A 26,381-nucleotide genomic window follows, 5' to 3' on the forward strand; every position below is an offset into this window, starting at 1 on the left:
CGGCAACCCCCCCCCCCCCCAAACATGTCCCCAAATGGAGCTTGGCGTGTTTTATTTATTTTTCCTTTTGTGCTCCCCACCAGCACAGCTCGCTCACCAGGGAGGCATCGAGAATAATTGAGCTTTTTGCGCGCGAGTGCACAATGACAGCAGTCGTGTTTTAATTGGTATCTCTGTGTCACGATGCTGGTGCTCTTTAAATTTGTATGAATTAAAAATCTCTAAAAATGCAGCTTTTCTTTTATTTTGCATAACAAATGGGCAGAGTCGTGCATCTATAAATGTACAATTTAAATCTTATTTGGTTTAGATGTAGATCAAATTACGCCACAAGATCGATCAACCTCTATAATTTCCTAAAATGTATCTCCAAGCTAATTACATAATTTTGTTTAATTTAAAAATTGACCGGTAATCTCCGATAGCCATGAAGGTCACGCGTGCTCAAGGACACCTGTTGGTCCGGGCATAACCGTAGCATCAGCAGCGTGCAAGAAGAAAAGAAACAGGTCGAAAAAGGTGCCCCAGCAAACTGCTTGCTACACGCCAACATCGCATACCAATGGTGACCGTTTCACCCATAAAAGAAGGATAAAAGCCAGAAGGGCTCTATTATTTAAACTGACCCCCAAATGGGCCCCCAGTTTAACAGTCCGAACACGATCCCAACCGTCGGCTAATGGGACAATCGGCACTATCATCGTCGTATAAGTCCACCGCAAAACGTTGAACAAGAGTCAAGAGTCACACTGTCCATCATCTCGCCGCACGAGCCGTGGCACTAACTAACCAGTCAAAGTCCGGGAGATAATCGGACGTTCGTTTCGTGCGAGCTGCAGGCTAATGGAAGCCCGGTTGCCTCGCTACTGTGCTTCAATCTTCGCCAAAGCAACGTACTACTGCTGCTATCATAGCAGCCTTATTACGGCTAATGTGATCCGCGTGCCGTGGTCGGGAACTCCCGCGAAAGCCATTTACTCCTTCTTTTTGCGCCCGTCAGCACGTGGAAGGGATGGAGCTGAAATTTAATCGGAAGTGTTACGAGCTGCGGTCCTTGTCTCGGTGCTTCGGGTCGACGCCGGGTCCAGATGGCGTGCCACAGGAAGTGCGCTATTTTTAGACCAAACGTCGCCACACGCCGGAAGTGTGTCAGAGAGGGACGTACTGGGGGCCGGAGGGGAGGGAATGGAACAAAATGGCGCACCCCGAGAATAAAATGCAAAGTAAAACCAGCCACAGCGAAAATGGCCGGCATGTATGTGGCCCAATTTTTCAATCAACTTACCCACGATGCCACGTGCCGGTTTACTGTTGGTGGTTGATGGTTTCGTCACACCGTAAAAGGATGCTCCAATAATGGCTAGCGGGTGGGGTTTTGGGTTGAGCACATCACAACACACATTGCTCTTTTTATTCTCCTCCCTTTTCTCCCTCTTCTCCCTTCTCTCCATCCTCCTGCCACCCTCAGCTGGCAAAACGGCACGCAAACACGAAGCCGGGTTGTGGTACGTACATTTACCACCTGCACGCTAATGCAAGACCAATGACGATGGTGATGACACGCGCCGGAAACTCTCCACCTATGTCCAGCCCCGGGAAGGTGAACGTAGGAAGACGCCATTCGGGAGGTTGGAACCTTTTGGCCGGGGCTTGATAAGTGCAAACGGAAACAGCTCGTACAAAGCGCACGCTAGACAGAGGACGCGAGTGTGACGCGTTCTCACCTCAACACTGTGACGTCTCTAAGACGTCTCCGGAGGTTGATGGAACTCCCCAATCATCCGCGCACAACCTCTCGGGAGATAGCTCTTCTTGCAGTTGTTTTGTTTCGCGTTTTTGTTGTCGCTTCTGCCCCAAAGAAGCAAACAAAAAACCCTCGCAGATCCGCGGTTCTGGATGCTTCCCTATCGCTCGAGGACGTCCGGGTTCGCGTCTTGGATGTAACGAAAGGGCCTGTTTTTCGCTCGTCCAGTGTTATCAGTAACGGTGCACGTGTGTGTGTGTGGGGGGGAAGTTAAAAAACAAAAACACAAACGGTCCAGGTTTTTTTTTCGGTGGCCCCGAAACTAGTGAAGACCCTGGCGCTTCTTATCTCAGAATGGCTCTCAGTTTTTTTTTTGGGTTCTGGTGCCGACGACGACGTCCGCACCCCTGCGTTGGTAGTAAAACCCCCGCTGGACCACTAAACCCTCCTCCCTACATGGCTACCTGGGCGGGAAATTAATTATATCCGACCCGAGTCCCTGGAAAGAGATAAAAACTCCCACCCCACCAAGCCGGCAGATGTGGGAAGCAGGTCATGCGATGGCGGCTCACGCACGGGTGCGCTTTCGTCACCGAAAAAAAAGCAAACAAAAAAAGAAACCAACCACGGGGTCGTGCGTGCCGAAAAATAAAAAAAGATCACTTCCCTCCCCTGTGTTCTGTGACGGCCACACACACGCACGCGCGCGCTCCATTACGCAATAGCCAGTCTACGCCGGGAGCTCATTCCAATGGCCCTGAAGCCGGTAAAAATATCGCACCCTCCCGAAAAAAAAAAATGGGGAAAAGTAAAGCAAAAAAAAAGAACGAAGTAAACGTCCCACCCCGAAGCGCATTGATCGCTGAGCGTGAGGGACGCCAGCAAACCGCGTGGTTTTAGCCACTGATTAGCGATCGATCGAGGCCGCCATTGGATGATCGCTGGAAGGAAGCCACGCGACCAGACAAACCAACTCACAGAACCACGCAGTACGCGCCCACCTTCGGTACCGCGTGGTGACACGGGGGTTTTTATTTTTTCCTTTTTTCCTCTTGCGTTCGCCAGCACCCTGAAGGAAGCTGCAACTTGGCCGCAACCAACAACAGCAACAACAACAGCAAACACCCTCCTGTGCTGTGGGGGCTGTCCCGAACGGTTGGCCCCGAACCGACCTGTCAGTCGCTAGCTTCCGGTCGTGCTGGACGGGTTTTCGCGCGCGCACTCCGAAACGGGCACCATTTGCCTTCGTTTCCCGTTGGCGTGCGTGCCTGTTGTCTACCTTTTCCTGCTCCACCGCCCATTCCTTCACACCCCCGGGTGATATGGTGACGTTGTGAAGCACGTGCCACCGCGTGTGTGTGTGTGTGCAAGTGCGAGTGCGAGTGAAGTCCCAAACTCCCGCGCACGATGGCCAACTGGTAAGGATAGTGCGCCCCCTGGTGGAGAACTCGATCAAAAGTTTTACGTACAACTCGTGCCGTCGCGCAATCAAAACTTCTTCAGAATTTCCCGGCACGAGCCCTCACCGATCAATAACGCTGCAAATGTGGGGCTTCTGGAACCCCTTTTTCGCTCCCTCTCTCTCTCTCTCTCTCTCTCTCTCGCTCTCTTTCGGGTGTGCTTCCGGTTTTTCGTTGTTTTTTTTTTGACAGTGCATCAGTGAGGTTCCTTCGCGTGCTATCTCTTATCTGGAACACCTCTTCTGTGGTGACGCTCATCCACTTCACAGCTGTACTACCTCTTGAGCACATCGAATCCACACACACACACACGCACTCCCCGCCTCCGCTCGGACTCGCGTGCCGGAAGGGTTACGAGTTTTGGTATCTTTCCTCACGTGCGTGGAGTGTCGGGTGTCAGCGTTTGTGTGGTTTACATATTTTTCCTTCCCGTTTTTTTCTCAAACGTCGGACGCACGAGAGAGGGCATGCGCACGAGTGAGCAAGTGTCATGCGGGTGATTGCACCGGTTCGCAATTGCAGCATTGGTTGGCAACATCCTTTCGCGAGCAAACTATCCCTCCCGGGTGTGCAGTGACCTTGGGAAGTCTTGGAATGTTACGGTGGCCACGTGCCTGGTTCACTGCACGGTTGCATTTGCATCAGAAATGACGCAAGCTTGCATCAGGGAAGCTCATAAAGTGTCATGACAACCAACGCTCATGTATTTTTTGCATGTCTCTCGCAACAGCCTTAAATTAGTGTCTTCCTGGGTTGTGCCGCTTCTGGCGATACTGCTGGTGCTCTGGTATGGCACGGGACCGTACGGGACGGGTCCTGACAGACTGATGTCTCGTCCTGCTGCTGGTGAAGGACTCATACCGCCAGATCCCGGCCATACTGACCTCTCGGTGAAGCTGTCCTACACCACGTTGCACATGTACGAATCGGCGGCCATCTGCTCGGACTCGGACATCTGTAGCAACATTGGCCGGTAAGGTTGTTGGCCCAACGCAGCGTCTCGTCCTCAATAAACACTGTCTACAAACGTCCAACTCCCCCCACAGGGACCTGCTGAAACGCAATGGTTCCGCAATCGACGCCACGATAGGGACCATGTTCTGTGCCGGGTTGACGAACCTGCAGTCGATGGGCCTTGGTGGGGGTTTCATCATGAACGTGTACAGGCGAAAAGAGCGCCGTGCCTATACGCTAGATGCTCGCGAGATAGCGGCAGGTGCTGCGACAGAGGAGATGCACCTGCACGATCCCAGCACGACGAACGAGGGTCCACTTTCGATGGCAATTCCCGGCGAACTGAAGGGGTACTGGGAGGCGCACCAGCGCTTTGGAGAGCTTCCGTGGGCTGAGGTACTGCGCCCTACACAGGACCTGTGTCGACAGGGCATCCCGATATCCAAGCACATGCAGGACTCGCTCGCGTTCAACGCGAAGGCTCTTGCTGACAAGCAGATCAGGTGGGTTGGCAGGTGCTTATGGCCTGACAGGTGGAGTTGACGCGTTTTTCGCACTCACAGGGACCTGTTCACTGACCCGGTGACTGGTCGAGGAAAGCAGCAGGGTGATCTGATACAGCCTACGAAACTGTGTGACACGTTAGATCGTATTGCGCTTGAAGGAGGAGACGTACTGTATAACGGTGAGCTAGCGGACAACTTCGCGGCAGATCTTCGTGATATGGGTAGCATCATAACGGCGGAGGACCTACGGAGTTACAGGTAGGTGCGTGATATGGTACCCAATCCGGTGTAGTAACCCTAGCTGCTTTCTTTTTTGTGATCTGGAACCTCAGCGTCCGATGGAACGATTCCATACCGATTGATCTGCAAGGTGACACGATGTACGTAGTGCCACCACCAGCGAGTGGTGTACTACTCGCGTTCATCATGAACATCTTGCAGGGCTACAACTTCCAACCGGACGATGCACGAACCATCGAGCAGACCATCCGTACTGTACACCGGATTGTGGAGGCGTTCAAATTCGCGTACGGCAAACGAACGGAGATCGGTGATCCTGCCTTTGTGGATGTAGCAGAAGTATGGCACCTTAACCAAACATCTTTGTTTTTAAGGGTGCTCTTATCTATTCAGATGTTCCTTCTAGCTTGCTGCTAATCTCACCTCACCGGAATATGCTGACGCCATACGCAACAGAATAGACGACAGACTGACTCGTAAGCATCCGATGGACTATGATGGTCAATTCTTCACGCCAAACAACGATGGCACGGCACACATTTCGATTCTAGGTACGTCCCAGTCCACTCCACACCTGCTGGCAGATTTTGTGAATTGATTTCCCACACATTCACATTTTTCACTCATCCACAACAGCACCATCGGGAGATGCCGTTTCGGTGACGAGCTCAGTGAATTTTTAGTAAGTGCTCAGCGATAAGAAAAGAACATGATCAGGCTCGCATAATGAGGTTCGATGGTTACGTTTTGTAGTTTCGGTGCCGGTCTGATGGGTCCTCGCACTGGCATCATCGTAAACAGCGGTATGGATGACTTCTCGTCGCCAGGTTTGCGCAATTACTTTGGGCTACCCGGGTCCAGGGCTAACTTTATACGGCCACACAAGCGAGCCCTCTCGTCAATGTCGCCGACTATAGTGACGGACTCGGATCACAACGTTAAGCTGGTGGTCGGTGCTGCCGGAGGAACCAAAATCACCACTGCAGTTGCTTTGGTACGATCAGCTATCAGTGTGCTTTGACGGAGGGTTACCATTATTTAGATCTTCGCCATTCACCTCTTCCTTGCTTTGTAGACTTTAATGCGTGTGCTTTGGTTTGGTTATGACATCAAGGAAGCGATCGATGCACCTCGGTTTCACCACCAGCTCGTTCCGATGGCAGTTCAGTATGAATATGGCAATTTAGACGTAAGTTTAGCCAGTAAAATACCATTCGAAGTGGATGCTTTAATATTTCTCCTTTCTGCTCCATCGTAGGCTGTTGTAAAAGGGTTGCAAGAAAAAGGACATCAGACGATAAGGTACCGGGAACGGGGTTCCATAATTTGTGCGATCGCCCAAAACGCGTCCGGTGTGTACGCAAACGCGGACTTCCGTAAGGGTGGTGATGTAGCTGGTTTCTGAGCTTAGCATGTTCTGCTCTTATTAGCTCTAGAACAAGACGTTGAAAAATCACGGGTAATTACCATTCTCTGTAAGCAAAGCAATGCGGGCAGGATTCACTTATCTCAAATAAGGTGGAAAAGTTGCTTGGGCAACGTTTTCCTGGTGCTAGTGGTTAATGTACAGGTTTGTAAAATGTTTTTAGGTACAGTTGATAATAAAAATTTCTATAAATACTAAAATGAGCTCGCATATGATTTGTAAAGTGTTTGATCAACTTTTTTCCTATGATTTAAACCGGATAAATCCGTTTCCGGATTGCTAGGCATTTTTCCCATAAGCCGTAACTATCAAAAAGGTCCTGTTTTTCCGGTTGATGTTATTTTTGGTTGGCGTTTGGCAATTTCAATAGATGGCGTGACTGTTGCTAGAGATTCAATTCATTTGTAGAGATATTATTTTAACACTCTTTGGCATATACCCCAAATTGTTGAAGCGCTTAAGTACTCTTGACACGAACTTCGAGTTAGGAGGTAAAGTCATCGGTTCAATCTCCACATACGTAACTAACACGTTAAGCTGGAGTTATAATGCTTATTACATATTTAAAAAGAAATCAACACACTGTGTGATTTGGATATTTACATATATATATATATATATATATATATATATATATATATATATATATATATATATATATATATATATATATATATATATATATATATATATATATATATATATATATATATATATATATATATATATATATATATATATATATATATATATATATAAATTGTGATTTAAAGAAATGTATAATAAATGAGTTTAAATGCACATAAATTGAAAACTTAGATTATAGTGCGCACTCCTTTTTCATACTTCTGTTTATGGAATTCGTCAGAGTTGTCAAACACCGTGGTTATTATGCTGAATAATCTCTAAAAATTGATTTTCAAAGTGAATCGAATGAAGATTGCTTCAAAAAAGCACATGTTTTATAATTGAACTCAATAAATGAATGAAAACCATTCTTTTGCTACAGAATACAACGGACAAACGAACGATAGTGCTTCGGTAAATGGTTTAACATCAATGAATTGGTACCTATGTTGAAGGTACCAACCCAGGGTTATAAATGTTGGTAGAAATGGCGTACGCGAAGCGCCTCTCGTCAAAGTAGCATATTCTGGCTTGAATTTGACTTCCGTCATTAACGAATTCATCGTGGTGAAGCGCGGCTCGTTCGTACCGTTCTTTGAGTTTGTCCGCTGTACAGCGATTTTTTGAGCGTGTGTTTAGTGAAGTGTTGTACTGATTGTAGCTGGAAATGGCAGATGAAAAGAAAGTAAGTTCGAATCGGTTTACTCGCTAAACGCTGCTCTCCAGAGCTGCGTCCCTAATTTCAAGAAAAAAGGCTCTTTGGATAGGGTAGGATGGCTTCAAGTTCCGCGTACCCGCGTTAGCTGCCGCCATTATACTCGGTATAGCTGTACCCCCACCCCATTGTCATGCGGCTTCTTGTGTTAAGCCGGTGCGAGATTTCCTGGAACATTGACGCTTCTCTCTATCCAGCATTCGTGTGTATGTGTGCTCGTATGTGCGCCTTTCTCTAGTTTACAGAATATTCAAAAGATTTTCCTCAACTATCAAGCAACGCGCCTTTAAAACGCTCGCTATTTGTCGTACCCCCACACACACGCTATCATTCGTCGCGTTCCATTGTTAGTGGGAAGGGACGCCATCGCAAACTTGCAGAAGTCGCATGCTTTTTTTTTGGGGCATTTCGTTTCTCCTTTTATCCTACTTTGCTTGCTCCGGGGTAGAAGTGAATATGCAAGCATTTTTTTTTTCCAATATGGCGATTATGCGAGTCGCCGTTTGCCTTCCCAGTGGACGCTTCATAAAAAAACAGCGGAACAGGAGACTCAACGTAGATGATCATTGCCGGTCCTTTCCTCTGCTTCGACACACATCCCGCTTTTCCGCGTAACAATGCATTGTATATTCTTCCGCGCAGGATCCCAAGGGCTCGGAGTCGGAGCATATCAACCTGAAGGTGCTGGGTCAAGATAATGCTGTGGTGCAGTTCAAAATCAAAAAACATACTCCTTTGAGAAAGCTGATGAACGCCTACTGCGATCGAGCGGTAAGTTACTGGCAAACGGCAATGCCATCTTCCGGACGAAACTCGCGCGACATTTCCAGTCTCAAATGACGCATTTTGTTTCGTTTGCTTGCGTTATTCTCTCCACAGGGCCTTTCCCTGCAAGTCGTGCGGTTCCGTTTCGATGGTCAGCCGATCAATGAGAACGACACCCCAACCACACTCGACATGGAGGAGGGCGACACAATCGAGGTGTACCAGCAGCAGACGGGTGGATCCGACACCCGCACTAAGTAGACGCGGAACACTCCACTCCATAAATTTTAAGTGATTTGATTTTTCATTTTTACTATATTAACTATTCACTACAATCTCTAACCTTCCCTTAGACGCACGGTCTCATTCTAGAGCGCTTAGAAACATTACTTAGAGGGAGGTTATTAACAAAAAAGCGACAACAGATAGAGTTCAAAGCGCGCGACCGTATCCATTTTCTCACTATGATTTTCGCTAGTTGAGGTTACATAGCCAGGTATAGAATTATGGCATTAGCTTAGTTCACCCGCAAGCTGTAAAATTCGAATCATTAGCGCGGGCACGCATGCACGTATCATGAATTAATTTCTCAACATCTGAACTTCAGAGCGAATGCGAAAATAGTAGGCTACATTTGTGCGTACAAAATGTCGCTCCTTGAACTCCCTGTGTCATCAATCTAAACAATAAATAAGTATGTTTATTATCTATATTCGTGTCATGGAATTCTCGTGCGGGCGTCACTCATCTTGGTTTTACCGGACGGGATGAAGAAATATTTATTAGGACGGAATAAATCATATATATAGTTAACGACATTGTGTCAGGTGGTCATTTATTTACATTTTATCTCATATTGTAAATAGCGTATATATTTTCTTCAATTGTAATGCAAAGCATTCCGAGGAAAACCAGCCTTCAGCCATGGTGTGGGTTTATTTCTACAATAAAGCCTGATGCATTTCGTCAACAGAATTAAAACGGCTTCCTCGAATCGAAACTATTGTTTGGTGTTCATTCGTATTTGTGACATTCAGTTCCAAGCAAATGCAAAATTAACAAGAAACGTGACAAAGGTAAGCAGGTGGCAATGATGTTAACAATGTGCTCTAGCATGGAAACGAAGCGAAGGTATGCAAAAGGCATGCCAGCATGCGCTTCCACAAACGTGTAATGGGACTTAAAACCTCTAAAACAGGACATTTTTTGTTGAAATGGCAATTTTGGAAAAATAATATTTACTAATATATATTGCTTAAATATTTTTTCTATTTCAAAACTATTATACGCGACATCTAGCGGGAAAATTGTTGAACTGTGTTTGACATTTCTGTAGCAATTGGAAAATGGGAAAGAAAAGGGCAGCCACATGTGCCTTCCACGTGACAGAGCGAGAAGGAAATGCTCTATTCGCACTAGACGAAAAAGGCGACCTGTCAAATCTGTTCGTTCATCGCATAGGAGTAATTTGACTGCGCTTTTTTGTGTGTAGAACCTGCGGAGAAGTTTCATAGTACGGGCCGATCAAAAGTTTCACTTTGCTACAATCATGTCGCTGGTTTCGCATATCTTGCGCCGCTCCATCACGCAATCAATCGCCCGCAACGCCCAGGTCGGAGGACCATCGGCCGTGTCTGGCCATGAAGGTAGGTTATGTGCCCTGCTCTATCACCCCGTTCGCCCCCCTCACGGACAGACGTGCTGGCTGTGAGACAGACTTACATAATACACCCGCGGATGTTTTTGAAGTGCAGAACGCTAACCGTTCTATTCCCTATTGCCAGCCGGTGGCTATAAGATCTGGAAGAAGCTGTCCTTCCTGGTGGCCATGCCAGCCGTCGGTCTGTGCATGCTGAATGCCTATCTGAAGCACCAGGAGGAACACCACCACCCGAGACCGGAGTTCGTCAAGTACGAACACCTGCGCATCCGCAACAAGCGCTTCCCGTGGGGTGACGGCACCAAGAGCCTGTTCCATAACCCGCACGCCAACCCGCTGCCGGACGGCTACGAGCATTAGAAGGGTGCCACCGGGACAGCTGCCTGAATCCGCACGAAATCCATTCCGGAATTGGTTCCAGGCTGGCTCTCGCGCCGCTTTGTTTCCAACCGGCAAATAGTGTTGTTTAAATAAATTCTGCGATCAACTGCGAAACAGCAATGCGTTTTGTTTCGGGTATAATACTGGCCCGCGTGGACTTCGCTTTCTAGCGGAGCACTTCTGTAACATCCGAAAATAGGTTGCCATATTGATCGTAAAGAAAATCGATAGCTACAGGACATATGCAGATAGATAACAAATCAATACCAATGCCTAACAGCTGGTAGATAAATTACATAATTATCTGCGAAAGGTGCCCCAGGAAAGCTTTGATGAAGAAAACTAACTTAATCATCGGTATAATATTTGCATACCTTCTTATATTATTAGAATAATTGATGAATATAATTACAGTAAGAATAAACACACAAGAGCCGCGAACAGTAGTCAATAAATAGCAGCTAAACAGTCTGGAATCAGCCAAGCCTTACTGCCGTTGCTTTAAAGCTTCGTAAAAATAATTAAAACAATCATGAACATAATTGCGAACGCCAGCAGCGTTATGCAATGAATTTTCCGATTTTTGCGCTGATACGTATCGGCCTTCTGCAGCTGACGAAACCCATCGCTGACGCGCACCTGCGCCGATTCAATGTTGTAGTCGATCCGGTCCAGTATCGTACCCTGCTCCTGTATCAGCTTCGAGATGTCCTTAAAGATGACGTTGAGATCGGTGATGGAGTTGGTCATCCGTAGCACCTCGTCCTCGCGGCTTTTCAGCATCTTCGAGTTGTCCGCCTGAATCAGCATGATCTGCTTCTGGTTGATCGTTAGCCCAGTCGCCGGAAGTTGAAAGAAGTCGTCCAGCAGCTGCTGGTCTTCGTCCCCGCGCGAGTCCGCCTCCATTTGCAGGAAGTTGTCGAACGTATCGACCGAGTTTTGGTGCTTGGAACCGTGCAGGCGGCCGCTAGTGATGCTACCACTCGCAGTTCCGCTCGGCCCGTCGGATGTTTTCAACGTTCGGGAGGTTTTGTGTGCCAGCAACTGCCGGTACTGCTCGGTGAGACCTTGTAACATGATCAGGCAGTGCTTTTGGATGTTCTTAACGAGCATATCTTCCAAACCTTAAATTAAAAACGAGTAGAAACCTTATAGTTGCAGACTGGAAACAATTTGCCACGCGGTGTTCGTTGAGGCTGACCATTGTCCATTCGTCGCAACGAGTTGATATTATCATGGCAAGTGCAAATCAGCTGTTTTATGTCCGCCATGTAGCTTTCGACCTGCCAATAAATCAAACGATTGGCGATGAAAATGCTTCACGATGCCTAAGGCACCTATCTTACCGTACTATTATTATTGGAAGCCTCATCACTAAGTACCGACCGCACTTCGGCAGTTTGAATTTTCTTCACTTCATTGATACGTTCTTGGATTCTTGAATTCGTTCGAAAGGATAGCAATACGCAAATGGTGAAACAAACAGCGTAAGCAAGTGATAGGCCGCATACTCACTTGAAGAGCAGATAGTTCGCCTCATCATACTTTCCGATCCAGCGTGGTTGTTCGCAGCTTTTCGTCGGTGCTTCGAGTAAAGTCTCATTATCCGAATGCTGTTAATATCGTGAACCGGAATAGAAATTGTCAATGTCATAAGCCAGCATGCTTGGTTACCTTCTGGCATTTGACTTCGCAAGCACAAATTTTCGTTAGATTCTACTGGGTAACTTACGTTATCGTATCCAACGTTCCGGCTATGGACCGCATTGTTCCGCAACATGTGAAATAGTTCAGTTAAATTTCGATGGGACATACTGCCGGAAGGTGTTTCCTATGGTTTCACTACTGGTAGTTCACGGATTTTCCTTCCGATCCGTATTGCATACGTATGTTTTGTTTATTTATTTTTGGTAGGATCGATAACGGTTTGACACTTCGCTGACTCTGTAGTTAAAGATACATAATGGTGACCGGAAAATTATGTTCCATTCGATGGAAAAGCTCTTTTCTCCTTTAAACTCTTTTTATTATTTACACACAACATTCAATCACTTACTGTTTATTATTTTTAGCCGCAAAAATAGAGCTCTAATCTGCTAAATTACCCCGATTTTTAGAATAATTTAAATCTTTCCTTCTGTCAGGAATTGTCAAAATATCAAAACAATACCTCGCTCAAGCAAATTGTCAGCTCCATGATTTTGACACTTACATAATTTGTGCAACTCTAAAGCGGTAAGTAAATTCTTCTCGTTTGCGGAAAATTAACTGCAATTCACTCATCTAATCGTCTTGTTTGACTCTGTACAATTCACCGTTCGTCTTTCCACTTCCATTGTGCGCTCGTCTGCTTCGCAGTTGCTAATGATTCGCCAATTTTGGAACCGCTATAAGGTCGTCATCATCTTCCCTACGCTAGCGTTCGGGTCCATTGCGGCGGACTACAGCTACACCAGGCAGTGGAAGAAGGACCAGTTGCAAAAGCAGCTACAGCACGCTTAGAGGCAATCGCCAAACTACCAGTTCGTCCACTCAACCGATTCACCGATCAACTTCTAACATGATTTTCGGACTCACCCGCCAGTACGCTTGGACCGCGGTGCCGCTGACCGGGTTCTGCATCGGCTGGTTCCTCGATTGCAAGGAGACGGAGCGCATGACGATGTTCCGCGACAAGAGCGCATTGTACGGGCGCACGTTGAAGGAGGGAGAGAAACCGTCGTGGCCATAGGAAGGAAGGACCTTAACCAAGCAGGTGTCTAGGTACAGCGATGAAGCTTATGGTTTTAGGCCAACGATACCATCATAGCAATCGAAATACACTGATGTTCTGATCTTAAAGAAGGTTGGTTTCTATTTAGATGGGTTTGTTCAGCCATTCGTTTGCCGAGAATTCTGGATATACAATAATTCGGTCTTGTTTGTTCACAAAACTCACAAAACGGTAGGTATCTAACAGAAGGTGCTTAGCATTAGCTCGTTTCTAGCTCAAGGGAAACATTTCTATGTAAAATTCTTTTACGACGGATTACCGCGGAGTATTTACATCGGAAATCATGCTAAACTGCACAATGCATCCTAATAGGCATTAATAATTCATGCTGCTAGAGTGACAAAAACAGTAGGGCAATTAATTGCCACTTGAACGTACCCCCAAAAAGTGGTCCACTTAAGGTGGTGGCTGAAGCGATCTCGTGTCACCCCTCTAAAGAAACAAGCAGCTCGATTTGCGGTCAACGGAATATTTTATTACATCTGGGTCGCTTTCGTTCTGTGGTTTACAGAACTGATTTTAGGTCGCCTGCGTTATTTGGGCTATGTTTTATAGTTCCGTGCCAGTTTCGGGTGCATGCGAGGCACCTACTTAGCGGGAGCAGAACGGGCTTGCAGGCCAACCGGCAAAGGATGTCGCACGAAACAATCTCGTGCGGTTTATGGGGTAAGAAAGAAAACGAGAAGGATCTTACTGGTGCCGAACGCAAAGCAACACCCACAGGCGCTAATACGCATGATCGCGTCCGTAGGAGAATGCGAAACGTATTTTTTTGTCTTTTAACTCGCTATGGGAGGGAGGCTTTTCCATTCGCGATGAAGAAGAAACTGCACACTCGCGTGTCCTTGCGAGTTGTCCATGCGGTGGGAAAAGAGAGAGAGAGAGAATCTCTCAATTTGCGAAAGAGAATCGACCACAGATCGGCAAAGGATAAACATGCCAAAATGTCCCCAAACCGCGCCAGGATCCTACCCAGGGGATCCCCAAACGAACGGAGAGAGAGCACTTTGAGAGCTTTCACACGTTGCGGGTTTTCCCGCTCGCAATCGCACACGTGTTTAAGTGTGTGTGCCAGTGAGGGATCGGTCCTCTGCTGATGCTCCTGCTACTGCTGCTGCTGCTGCTGCTGCTGGATGTCCTTGCGGGTTTCACTCGTTCATTCATTCCTGCACACGCTCGTACGCAGTTCGTTTCGCGTGTCCCCAGCACCGCGGGTTTTGGTTTTGCACGAGCACGGGAAAAAGTCGTGCCCCAAAAAGGACGAAGTTGTGTCCGCGTGAGGCAGTGGACAGCGAAGGGGCAGGGGTTTTGTGGTCCGCGTGTCACCCAGGCACGGTGTCCTTCGAGTGTGACAGGACTAGCGAGTGAATTCGGTGTCGAACCGCGCTCGAGTCCTCGCATTTTCCCAGCAGAACGCCAGCTGCAAGGCATGTGGACGTCTGCGTGCGCTGGCGTGTGAGTGTGCGAACCGTGTGGGTGTATGTGTGCGCGTGTGTGTGTGTCGCTGGTGTGGTGGCATCTCTGCATGGGAAGGTGTTGGGTGTCGTCGGTGGCATCCTTGGGCCGTGAGCCGCGTGACGGACAGTAGCGAAAGTGAACGAAAATAAAAGGATGCAGCAGTGAAAAAGGACACGCTAGAGCGCTTCAACTTCCGTGTGCTGCAGTGTTGTTTTGGGGCAAAAGGCGTAGGGTTGCCGTTTGTGTGAAAGCTCGGTAGTAGGCGACAGGCGAGGAAAACAAAAGAAGAAAAAGAGTGGAAAAGCAAGAGGAAAAACCGCCTCCATTTCGGCCGTTCCTGTTACGGTGGCAGTGGCATCAATCAAGCGGACTCCCGTGCAGCATCAGCGGGATATCAAGTACACAGCACTTCAGCGCCCAATCAAAGCCACATCCGGGAGGCGCCTCCCACTATCTCTATCCTTCTCTCTCTTTCTCTCTCTTTCTCTCTCTTTTTCTCTCTCTTTTTCAATTGCTTGCTGGCTCTGTTGGTACGCTTGCCTAGGGGCTCCAGGCGGGGGCAGCGGGTTGGCGAGAGAGGGAGCACCTCCGAAGGACATCGAAGATGAACACCGTCCAGAGCACAGGACATGCGACCGTTCGGAACAAGAAGGACTCGCAGTTCGAGGTGAAGTGTTGAACGCAACAACAAGATCAAGACTTTCCCCTTCTTTCCCACCTTTCCCTTTTTCCTTGGCGTTCCCTTCCCCCCACCCCCCTCCCGCAAGGATGCGGGATCTCCTCCCATCCTCCTCTTCCATCAGTACTCCGATTTTTTTTCTTCTTTGTACCCATCCGCGCTCCCTAAGGACACATTTTCACCCCTTGGATCCTACCCTCTCCTTACCCTCTCACTCTGTCTCTTTCACTCTCACACTCTCTCGCTCTCTCTCTCTCTCTTTCTCTGTTACTTTGCTTACCTTTTGCTGATTTTAGTGCCGCCTAGCCCTAGACCTAGCCTAACCTCACCTGAACCATCCTGCCCTTCCTACTCTTAGAGTGTTATCGCGCGCTGCTAGTGGCTCGTTAGAGTGCTTCTTCTCTATATCGCCTTCTCTCCACAACAAGAAACCAATATGCGAAACGATATACCGAGGGAAACAGCAGGCACAGCTAACCCTACAATTTCCACCTTCCTCCCCCTCCCTCCCAACCACCGCCACGCTACCCCTTCGTCGTACTGTAGCGGCGTGAAAAAGGGGGGAAAATTGAACCACACTTAATCGAATGTCGCGGAAAATGTTCAAAAAAGAAACATAGAAACGTTCACCCACCTACACACTCACACATGTCGAGGGAGAATCTTGGAATGCAACAACAACAACAACAAAAACAACGAAAATGTCCAACAAAGGTGGAAGGATTTCCCGGTACAAGTGTGTGGAGAAAGGGCTATTTAAGTTGGTCCTAGAAAAGCGCGCGCCCTAACCTCATTTCTTGGACCAAGCGCAGGAACGTGATACTTCCAATTACACACACACACACGCGCAGACACACTTACATCCACTCCAAACAACAAAATCAACTAAAACAAACCCTCAAACAAAAAAAGAAGAAGAAAAAGTGACGAAGGAAAACTGATCGCTCTTTTCTTTCTCTCTCTCTCTTTCTTTCTTTCTCTCTTGCTCTCTCTCTCTCTTTCTCTCTATTTCATTTTCTTCTTGTGTACTAATTTCTCCTCCTTTCTCTAAACAATCCCAAATTCTCTCTCTCTTCTCGCTTTTATTCTTCTGCATAGGAATTAACTGTCTCTTCCTCGGAAAAAAGAAATTGGAGAGGCATTTTTATTGCGCTTTTAGTGATCGCCGCCGTATTGGGGCTAATTGTGTTTTCCATTCTACTTCTGTCACCAGGTGCATTGAGTTTGTGTTGTTCCGTTTCGTACATGTTTCATGTCTAAGCCGGTTTAAGCCTGCATCGCATTTCCATCCCGTTTTCCCACTTTTCCGCCCGTCATGTAGTACACCTGGCCCATTTCACTAGGCCCACCCTTCACGTGCTACATTTTCGCTTTCGGTCGCGTTTGCTTTATTCTTTTTTCTTCTGTTTCCATTCGCCTTTCTTTATCCATTGCACGAAATGCACATGGCGTCGTTTTTCCGCCTACCCCAAGCTCAGCATTTCATCTAGCCCAAGCCTTGCTTCCTGTGGCTGTGTATGTGTGTGCGCGCTTTTCCAAGGAACTCTTTTATTTTCCTCCTTCTTGGACTGCACGGATGACAGCCTGCAGGACGTAAACATCTTTGACGTAGAAAAAATAGCCCCAATAAAATATAATAACACGCACACGGCCAAGCATGTAGGCAAAAGGAGCGCTGCCTCGGCCACTCGATTGAAGAGGATGCGTAAATTTATCCGTATGTGTGCTTAGGCGTACCACACGAGAGTCCTTTGGGGGCGCATTTGTTTTTCTTTCTTTCCTTCCCCGAGGCACGGATGAGATGTCGTTTGATACGGGCTTGTTGCTTTTCGCTTCCAAGAAGGCAAATCGAAGCCACCCTTTCCATGGGCAAAAACCGGAACACAAAGGAAGTAAACCGAGTCAGCGACGGCAACAAGCTTGTGCACATGTCAACGCACGTTTTTCTATGCCCTTGTGACCTCCTATACCCAAAGGGCTGTTGTTGTATGTGACCCTCTCCCCAAAAGGTCGCCAACAGCCACTGAGCTGTTGAGTGCGAAATTTAATTCCCCTAATACGGTCGCTTAATCCTACCAGTTGCGCCCTAATGTCATTGGCATTCCGTTAATAGCGGCGCGACATGAACGCGTTTGACACTCGCTCCAAAACAATAACAAAGTAAATGGCACGCAAAATAAGCGCACCTTGACGGGCGGGAGTGGTTTAATTATAGTTAATTGCATACCGTGGTGATGCGTATTTCTTTTGTTCCTATGAAGGCTTTTTCCCCTGCGAAATTACGACATGCACTAGTGATGGAGGCGCCTGGTGTTTCACTCATCCCTGCCGGTCGTCGTTCAATGACATATTTCGTCCTTGTAATGTCGGGGCGTTGTGACTTCCGCGAAAGGACACGGACGCATATCACACAGGCGAACATCAGATTAGCAGTTGTTCGCCTCCACCAGCTTTCATTGTTTTGTTTTTCTTCTGCTCTCGCTTTCTCATGCTTTCAGCCATGCTCTCTCCATCGAGCGTGTCCTTTCTTAGTCCTTCTTGTTACGTGTCTGTCACCATTATAGTTTCCTGCACCGTGCGTGTGTGTGTGTGTGTGTGTTTAGCTATGCGACCAGCGGAATGGAATGTAAAAACTTTCAAATTAGAGATGAAATAGCGCTTTCCAATGGTCCGAATCGTCCTGACGGATACGAACCGGAAGCTCGCAACCACAATGCCTGATGCGTGTGTCGTAGTGTATCGATGTTCTCTTGTGCTGTCTCTTGCTCACTCTCTCTCTCTATCTTTCTGTTTTATTGTTATATCTGTTTATCCTTCCGTTCTCGCTTTGTCTCTGTCTCTGTGTATCATTTTCCTTCCGTGGATTTACGTTTCGCCTTCGGTGGTTGTGTTTTTGCGTTCTCTTCTTCTTCTCCTTTCATTTGTTTCTCATCTCTGCCTCTGCCCCGACCACCATTTTCCCGTAGAGATCGAAAGCTCGAAGCTGCACGGGCGCCGAATATCGCTGTACGATATCAAATCCGGCCGATACGAGTGGAACAGGCAGAATGGGTCCTGGATCAACCGTAAGTCCTTTAGACGCCTTCAACTCCTCACAATCTACATAAAAGAAAAACGCGCTGACTTCCTGCGATGCCTGCGGTCCATTGGTTCTTTTTTTCGTTTCTCTTTCTCTCTCCTTCCCGTTTCTGCTTTGTTTCCGGTTCCGGCATTTTATTTTTGGGGCCACCCGCGGCGCAGGACATGAGTACGTGTTCATCAACTCGGAGGGTGGCCTGACGGCGCTGCAGATCACCCGTGACGGTGGCTTCCGGTTTGACGTTCTCATGAATAATGCCACTTTCGTAAGTGCCCGTCTTTCCATCACTCTGTCAACACATACTGTGTTACACTTCCCATTCGCACACCAACAGAGGCAGCTCAATGTGGACAACTACGATGTGTCACCGGACAGGAACTTCGTCCTTCTGTACGCCTCAAACGGCAACAACCAGCAGCGATACAATCGCAGGTAGATGTTTCAAGGTCACCCCCGGTCTTTGAAGCCGCTAACTAACGCGCATAAACCCCCACAGCTACTACGTGTACGATTTGGCGACGTCGAACGTGTTCTCGCTGTCGGTTAAAGAAGGTGATCAGCAGGCACCCCTACTGCAGCACGTCCTGTGGGCTCCAGCAGCCTCAAATGGGTCGTCTGGTACGTTTGGGGGTGATAAACCTACCCACCAATCATCCCCGTCGTCGTCCTCGTCGTCTGGGTCGTCTTCATCCTCGCAGGGCATCGCTTACGTCCACCAGGGTGATGTCTACTACAAACCACGCGTGCAGTATGATCTGATCTGCCGCATCACTACCAGTGGTGAGTGTAATTTTGCTTCTTCTGTTGCACATCTCACAAGCTTACACAGCTCTATACGCAGGGCGAGACGGACCGGTGTTGAACGGAGTGCCTGACTGGCTGTACTCGAACGTGGCTGAGTTGAAGGGACCGTCGTTGTTGTTCTCCCCTGATGGCCAGTACCTGTCGTTCCTTTCGTTCAACCTATCGAGTGTGCAAAAGTACCAGTTAAGTATCGCACCGGAGGATGCGCTAGTCACTTTGCACTCTCCGACCTGCCTTTGACAATGTTCTTCTACTCCTTTCAGGTACCTATGGTACGGTGAAGGTCAGCAGTACCCGCAAATTCGCAGCCTACGCTATCCGAAGGTACACTCGGACAATCCGGCTGTGACGGTACACGTCGTGCATCTGGGTGTGTTGAAGTACATCTTCCCGAAGCCGATCACCTTGCCGACGCATATCCGTGCCACTGACGGTTATGTTGGAGGGATGGCCTGGTTGTCTTCAACTGAGCTGTCAGTGACTTACGCCAGTCGCAATCAGAGTCTGGCTCACGTACTTCTCTGCAGGGCACCGACGTTCACCTGCGTTGAGGTTAGGTTACTCTCCTTCGTCTCTAATTCCATGTCACGGAACTGATTCTCCTCCTTCTTGCAGATATTCCAAGAGAAAGCCGTCGCCAACTCGTGGGTGTTGATCGGTGAAACGCCTCTATTCATTCGCCTGCCGGTGTCTGAAGCAGGTGTTGTCGCCGACGCTCCCCAACCCCCCACCCCAGCTACCGTGCAGCCAACAATGGCCGCATCACCTCCACCACCATCATCACCACCACCACCAGCTATGCCTCGACACCTGTACATGTTGAAGCGGTTAAACGTGCGTGACGGCTCGCACGGATACTACCGCCACCTGGTATTGGTGTTGCTAGGGACAAAACGCACTGTTACACTGACAATGGGCCAGTACGAGGTGACGGAGATCGTGGGGTATGACGAACGACGCGGACTCGTCTACTTCATAGCCGCACCTTACCACAAACCAGGCCAGCGTCATCTTTACAAAATCCCTCTAGGGCTCGATCAGCTTGCATCCGTAGCTGGTGGTGCTGGTGCTACTGCCGATCCAACACCTGCAGGTGGTGGTGGTCACAACGCGAGCGATGTACTACTGCTGCGAGGACCATTCGGTTCGGCTGTACCGTACTGCGTGACGTGCGGTAGAAGTGGACCATCAGACGGGAGTGATGGTGGAGATGGTGACAGCGATACGTCAGGTCGACGACCCAACAACTGCTTGTACAACCGGGTCGCGTTTAACGACGACTACACGTACTTCGTGCAGGAATGCCTCGGACCGGAATCACCCTCAACGTACCTGGTGGAGGCCGGTTCTGAGCGGAAGGTTCGCATCCTGAACGATGGCAGTGAGCTGCGAGATCAGTTAGCTCAGCTCGCCAAACCCCAGATCATGACGTTTAGCGTGCAGATCAAGTACGACTTTAACGCGCAGGTGAAGCTGTTCCTGCCACCTGGCGTAAAGGAAGATGACGACCTCCAGCTGCCGCTTATACTGCATATGTAAGTGACTGGAGGTGTTGAGGTTTAGGGGACATCTCACTAACCGTCGGGGGTTGTTTTATCACCTGCAGTGAGGCCGGTCCAGAGCGACAGCTCGTATCGGAGGAGTACAGTGTTGACTGGAATTGGTACCTCTGCAGTCATCAATCGTACATCATCGCACAGATCGATGCCAGGGGGTCTGGTTTTCAGGGTGAATCGCTTAAAACGCAGATCCGAGGACGTGTTGGCATCGAGGTTGAGGATCAGCTAGCTGTTCTCATGTAAGTTCGAGTGTTGTAGAGCTTTTGTGCCTTATTAACGAATCCTTTTTTTCAAAAGGTATTTGCGTGATAACCTCAAACTGGTAGATCCGAATCGTATCTGCGTGTATGGTAGGTGTTCACGACCCAATGGGTTCACTATCCCCTCTAGCAAACTCTAACACACTCATTTCTTCGCAGGCAAGGGTTATGGTGGCTACATCGCAATGCAAATGTTGGCAACCGACTCAAACCAGGTACTGAAGTGTGTTGCTGCCATCTCACCGATCGTTTCATTCCGCTATTACGGTAAGAGTTCAATTACGGCCACTGCACAGTGGGCACCTCTCATACAAACAGAGTAACATATAAATTTTGAATAACTTTGGCATCAAAATATATTTTATAAAACAAAAACTGAATGCCTGATAATGTGTTAAGGTAGATATGACAGTTGTAAATCAAATAATGGTTATACGGCAACTTTACTTGAATCACCGATGGAGTCGCCCAGTCATTGACACAAGGGCAATGCATTGTTTCAATGCATTCTTCGTTTTGACGATAATCACTTATTTAATAGCTTTTTAATGAATTCTAAGTTATTATTTAGCTGCAATTAGAAAAATTTGACATTTTTTCTTTTCAAAATGCTAACAGATTTGAAAATCGGTCTATTGTCTTTCAAACTGCATTAGTTTTAAAATGTTAGTTTTTTTTTGTTATTTTGTGCTTCATTTTGATGTATGACGGTAAATGCCCATCATGCACTGGGGTTTAAAAGTAGTCATCCGAGTGTTCGTCTTTTTCAGACTCGTTCTTCACTGAACGGTACGTACTGCAGCAGGACGACGTCGAGCGGTCCTTGATCGAATCGGACCTCTCGACAAAGGTGGCCAGTCTGGCGTCGAAGAACTTCCTGCTCATCCACAGCACAGCTGACTGTGTTGTGCATGAACAGCATGCTGCCCTGCTCACACGGTCCCTCGTTAACCGGGGCATCATTTTTCGGCATCAGGTAAATTTTGCCCTTCTCCAAGCGAATCTCAAACTCAATGTAAAAAAAAAACAAATAAACGACCCGCTTTTCCAGATGTACGTCGACGAGGACCATGAGTACCGGAGCGTGTCCGAGCATCTTTACCACACGATCGAGACGTACATCGAGGAGAACTTCGGCAACGATAATCAGGACTGGACGTCGGCGTTCTTCCTGTCCAAAACGTAGTTCTTCCAGGCGGCCGGAAACCGAACCGCGGGCGAACCGTACGCGGACGTTTGAATAATGATAGAGTAATGATAATTAAATTTGTGAGATGAAAATGAAACTCGGAGAAGGAGTGACGAGGCGGAAAAACACGAACAACAAATTACACGCAGTAATGGAGAGAAAGAGATAGAGAGAAAACAAAACGCATCAAAACATTTGCAGGAAGACGAGTGGAGAGATAAATGATACTTATAAACAAACAAGGTGTACGAAAAACTAAATGGAAACAAATTTAAAGAAATCATAGACGCACACGCGTGTGTGCGTGGACGCACACATCCGCACACCCACATGAAAACTTGATCCCTTAAGCGAGGCAAACAAAAAAAAAAACAATTCAATCAACAACCGAAGCCCTCAATGAACGTTTTCTTTCCACACCCCTAAACGAGTCCTGCCAGATCCTGGTGGCTGCGTGTGTGTGTGTGTGTGGGTGGTGGTGCGTTCCCTCGCACGCGCTCGTGTCTGTATGTCTGTGTGTTTGTGCGATAGATTTTAACACTTCCAACTAGGCAAGATCGGGAGAAGATTCGAGATTGTCGCTAGAAAAGCAGAGTAAAAACTTTCCCTAAGAAAATGAAACAAAAATACCATGTTGAAATCCCATATATTTTTTTCCAACTTTCGTTACTTGACACGCCATCCCGGTCCTCCCCCCGAATTTGGAGGGGCGAGGCGTTGGAGAACGAAACTAATAAATGAAGTAAAAAAAACGAAGAGTTTCAAGCCTTTCTTTCATAGTTCACTCTTTGCTCGTCCAAGTAAATACACATAATAGAATGTTCGTTTCATTAGCTCTAATAAGACTTATTTATTTATTTCATAAACTTGGTTCAACTTCGCAACAACATTCACCATTATTCGCCCTCATTATCCTCTCTTTTCCCACGACGTTTAGAGCGTACGCAATTTTGCAGGTTGTTCGCATCATCACCTTATCACAGGGATGGTGGGAGAAGGCTGGGTCCCGAAAGGGGGTGGGAAAAGAGAGCAAGAGGAAGGGGCTTACGACAAACCACCTGGTTTTCCTAGGATTGCTACACACACTATAAAGAGAGTCGTCGACAAATCATTTACAGAGTACGGCCTCCTATCGCCCCCATCCGCAGGCGGCGTTGGTGAGTCGCAGAAGAACCGATAGTATTAAGATTATACAAAAAAAAATGAATGAATTCTGCTTCGTTTCCTCGCAATAGTGCCTTAGTATTGATTGGGTTTGATCACACAGTTCGCGTGCTTTCTTGTTTCCCTCCCACCGAGCAGTCATTTTGCAATTTCGGTTCTTGTTTGTTTCGCAAATAACTAACCCGGGTAGGGTTCTTTTCGCACTTTTCCTCAACTGATCTATATCCGTCCACCGGTTTGGTTCACTTTACTGCACCCATAATTCTAACACCCTATTGGAGGATATGGCTCCGTCCGAGGCTACTGGTAGTAGTATAATAGATAAAGTAACTTCCAAATATAATCTGAGACAAATAAGAGGGAAAGCATATGAGAGTAATTAAAAAAAAATAAGTAGTATCTAAAAACTAACATGTGGAGTGCTACGACTCCTTAATCCTACGATTGGATTCGAGCTGTTGGACATTTTAAATGGGGAACTATAATATTGCCTCCATCGATCGTGGATGGTTTGCGATAAGATGTTCCATCATTCAACGTCCATATGGCTTGCTCCAATTTTGTTGTTTAGTTCTCGTTCTTCCTCGCTCTACCTCGTTTTCTTTTTATATTAACTAATGCCCATTGCGTACGCGAAGTCGTAGGAATCATAGGACAGCATCTGCTCCACGCATGGTCGATTCCAGGATGAGATAGTTAAAGGTGACTTTTCGCTCCCCTTAACAAATACTCCCCTTTTCGTAACCGCACAGGCAGCAAACAATCCACAATCGCCAGTTGCCCTCGTACGCGGGTGAACAGGAAGACAAACAGTTACCTCAATCTTTTCCTATCTCTCTATCATGCGTCCTTTTTGGGAGCGGGGGGTGGTGCTACTCTTACATAAATGATATCCCCTCACGTTCCACCTCGTGCTGTGATCGCTTTCTACTTCTGCCTACCATCACGAATGCCAATTGGCCTCATCTTCGACATGAAACAGCCTTAAACAAACCTTTAAAGGATAGGAACATTAACAAGGACCGCACCGGTGGCCGGGTGCTAACTATCTTCTCTCTTCTTCGAGACTATCCTCCCCCCCCTCAAGATGTTAAGTAACACAGAGATGCGCCATACCTCCTTCTCGAGGTGGTCTGTGAATGTGCCGTAGTGAAAAAAAAAACGCGAGCCAATATGCGTGTGCGTGTGTGTTCCATCGCGTCCTGCATCCATCGCCTAGTATAACATCCCATTTTGTGAAAACCGCTCCACGAGATCATGTCTGTGTGAGTGTGTGTTTGCAGAGACAGGCGGTGTGTTGTGTGTCCTGCGTCCTGGTTAAGCTTTCGAGCCAATGCTGTCCTTCTGCCAGCGAGCCATTATGGGCAGCAGCGAGAGCGGCATCGGTGGCCGCGGTTTGCTCGCCGGATCCGGACGCCGCGGATCGGTCGCTTTCACAATGACTACTTTGTGCACGTGGAAAGCCCGCGGGGATGTGGTTTTGAAGAGAACAAAAAAGGGGGCGTTTAGTAAGCATCGTGTGGGTGTGTGTGAGCAGTAGAGGCGGGTGTGTTTTGGATACGAGAGCATGGCGAAGTGTGGCAGGAGCATGATTGAATGATCGATAGAACACGTGATCCGAGCTACACCTGGCTCTGTTGGATTCTGTCGACTCCAACAAGTAGTTTGACTCTGGTTGATACGATCTGCCATCCTCCGATGGAGACTGAAACAACAGCAAATCAGAATGCGCACTTTATCTCGCGTGTCCGAAAATAGTTGAAGTTTTCGTTATCGTACGCTAACGAGATCAACGTTTTGTTTAGTATGTTCTTTTAATGCTAATTTTGTCTGACAAAGTGCCGCATCAACACATTTCGTTGACAGTTGGATTAATTCTGATCTACTAGTAGGATCAGACCCCATCGCTGACGGGTCGATGTCTGGAGGTAGGCGGGTTGGCAGGTAGTTAGGCTACACGGAAGATTACTGCAGATGTTCGCAACTGTTAGCTAACATAGGAACACACGCAAAATATACGAAATGAACGCAATCCAACATTCGACATCTGTTGGCGCGTGTCCACCTATCAGCCTGATCGATCAGCTGTTGACACATCAATAGACTATTCCTATGTTAGCTAATAGACTATTCCTTGCTTTTGTTAGGGGATGTTACCCTTTTGAAAACAGCGTTTTGCTGTTTAACAGTGAAAGTTTTTATATCACTACGTCGGTAATATCATTCAAGGTTAGGAAAAAATCCTAGCTAATTTAATTTTCACATGGCAATACGTAATTGAGCATATCAGATCGAAATGATTGCCCAACAAACAGAAGATTCTCCAGTGGGAATTCTTTCTGTGATATTCAACGACTTCTTTTAAGTTATACTACGATAACTTGAATCTACACATTCGGTCTGTAAGCGTTCAGTTATAAGAACACAAATTCTTCCTAACTACCCTTTACATATCGAATGGCTATGCTTCGTCCACGAGTCACAAGGAAAATGTAAACCCGCGTTGTCTTCTCTCCTTCCACCGTTCACCGTCGAATAATTTTCTATTGCCTCTCTGCAACAGAATAAATTTATAAAACTCTGCTCAATGCGTCCCTATAAGTTCCTTTGCCTTTGTCTATAAGTTACCCAAATTGCAACTGAGATTGCATTATTAATCGTTGAATGAAAAGTAAAAAAATATGTATGTAAATGAGAAAAATAATGACAACAGCCACACACTGCATGCGGGATAGCCTAGTGAGGCTTATGACGGGCGATGCAGATGGTGCTGATGTGAAAAAGGTTCATGAGAGTGCCTTTATCTGGAGAGACTATGGGAACGCTCCCGGTCAAGGTTCGTCGGCGAGGAACTGGAAGATTCATTACATTTCTCGTGCAGACGCAGGTTGGCAGGCAGCTTGGCGAAGAACGGATGACGGAGGGCTTTATCTACAAA

The 26,381-nt window shown here is 47.4% G+C and overlaps 7 protein-coding genes across 8 annotated transcripts in view; 5 read left to right on the plus strand and 2 right to left on the minus strand.

Annotated features, from left to right (window-relative positions):
• Positions 1 to 3,059: 3,059 nt before the first annotated feature.
• Positions 3,060 to 6,468, plus strand: LOC128728326 (glutathione hydrolase 1 proenzyme-like). The gene is made up of 10 exons (XM_053821949.1): positions 3,060 to 3,162; positions 3,935 to 4,177; positions 4,251 to 4,661; positions 4,722 to 4,922; positions 4,997 to 5,243; positions 5,311 to 5,455; positions 5,541 to 5,586; positions 5,658 to 5,898; positions 5,980 to 6,093; positions 6,163 to 6,468. The coding sequence occupies exons 1-10, from the start codon at positions 3,152 to 3,154 to the stop codon at positions 6,307 to 6,309; spliced, it is 1,806 nt and encodes a 601-aa protein (XP_053677924.1). The 5' UTR covers positions 3,060 to 3,151; the 3' UTR covers positions 6,310 to 6,468.
• Positions 6,469 to 7,521: 1,053 nt separating this feature from the next.
• LOC128728335 (small ubiquitin-related modifier 3-like) lies at positions 7,522 to 9,409 on the plus strand. 2 transcript variants are annotated; one of them, XM_053821958.1, is made up of 3 exons: positions 7,522 to 7,642; positions 8,315 to 8,443; positions 8,552 to 9,409. In XM_053821958.1, exons 1-3 carry the CDS (start codon positions 7,625 to 7,627, stop codon positions 8,696 to 8,698), a joined length of 294 nt encoding a protein of 97 aa, XP_053677933.1. In that variant the 5' UTR covers positions 7,522 to 7,624; the 3' UTR covers positions 8,699 to 9,409. The 2 variants fall into 2 exon arrangements, with proteins under 2 accessions (XP_053677933.1, XP_053677934.1); XM_053821959.1 differs by having other exon boundaries at positions 7,625 to 7,642; positions 8,324 to 8,443.
• Positions 9,410 to 9,878: 469 nt separating this feature from the next.
• Positions 9,879 to 10,592, plus strand: LOC128728334 (cytochrome c oxidase subunit 6A, mitochondrial-like). Its single transcript, XM_053821957.1, has 2 exons — positions 9,879 to 10,083; positions 10,222 to 10,592. The coding sequence occupies exons 1-2, from the start codon at positions 9,987 to 9,989 to the stop codon at positions 10,455 to 10,457; spliced, it is 333 nt and encodes a 110-aa protein (XP_053677932.1). The 5' UTR covers positions 9,879 to 9,986; the 3' UTR covers positions 10,458 to 10,592.
• A 256-nt stretch (positions 10,593 to 10,848) lies between these two features.
• On the minus strand, positions 10,849 to 12,291 carry LOC128728332 (syntaxin-16). Its single transcript, XM_053821954.1, has 5 exons — positions 12,211 to 12,291; positions 11,994 to 12,091; positions 11,825 to 11,915; positions 11,680 to 11,761; positions 10,849 to 11,602 (listed from the first exon to the last, which is right to left on the minus strand). The coding sequence occupies exons 1-5, from the start codon at positions 12,289 to 12,291 to the stop codon at positions 10,980 to 10,982; spliced, it is 975 nt and encodes a 324-aa protein (XP_053677929.1). The 3' UTR covers positions 10,849 to 10,979.
• Positions 12,292 to 12,900: 609 nt separating this feature from the next.
• On the plus strand, positions 12,901 to 13,330 carry LOC128728336 (NADH dehydrogenase [ubiquinone] 1 beta subcomplex subunit 1). Its single transcript, XM_053821960.1, has one exon. The coding sequence runs from the start codon at positions 13,039 to 13,041 to the stop codon at positions 13,207 to 13,209; it is 171 nt and encodes a 56-aa protein (XP_053677935.1). The 5' UTR covers positions 12,901 to 13,038; the 3' UTR covers positions 13,210 to 13,330.
• A 1,112-nt stretch (positions 13,331 to 14,442) lies between these two features.
• On the plus strand, positions 14,443 to 23,024 carry LOC128728325 (dipeptidyl aminopeptidase-like protein 6). The gene is made up of 15 exons (XM_053821948.1): positions 14,443 to 15,107; positions 15,263 to 15,376; positions 16,487 to 16,601; positions 18,355 to 18,453; positions 18,629 to 18,732; positions 18,802 to 18,899; positions 18,964 to 19,247; positions 19,309 to 19,453; positions 19,535 to 19,823; positions 19,887 to 20,806; positions 20,878 to 21,069; positions 21,128 to 21,180; positions 21,250 to 21,357; positions 21,861 to 22,066; positions 22,142 to 23,024. Exons 2-15 carry the CDS (start codon positions 15,314 to 15,316, stop codon positions 22,274 to 22,276), a joined length of 2,811 nt encoding a protein of 936 aa, XP_053677923.1. The 5' UTR covers positions 14,443 to 15,107; positions 15,263 to 15,313; the 3' UTR covers positions 22,277 to 23,024.
• Positions 23,025 to 23,118: 94 nt separating this feature from the next.
• Positions 23,119 to 26,381, minus strand: part of LOC128728329 (serine/threonine-protein kinase Doa) — a 55,006-nt gene continuing 51,743 nt past the window's right edge. The window contains exon 11 of the mRNA XM_053821952.1: positions 23,119 to 26,374. Within this exon, the coding sequence (XP_053677927.1) occupies positions 26,244 to 26,374 (131 nt within the window). The 3' untranslated portion in view covers positions 23,119 to 26,243. The remainder of the gene's footprint in view (positions 26,375 to 26,381) is intronic.

The sequence above is a fragment of the Anopheles nili genome, chromosome X (genome assembly GCF_943737925.1).
Source record: "Anopheles nili chromosome X, idAnoNiliSN_F5_01, whole genome shotgun sequence".
Taxonomy (NCBI): Eukaryota; Metazoa; Arthropoda; class Insecta; order Diptera; family Culicidae; genus Anopheles; species Anopheles nili.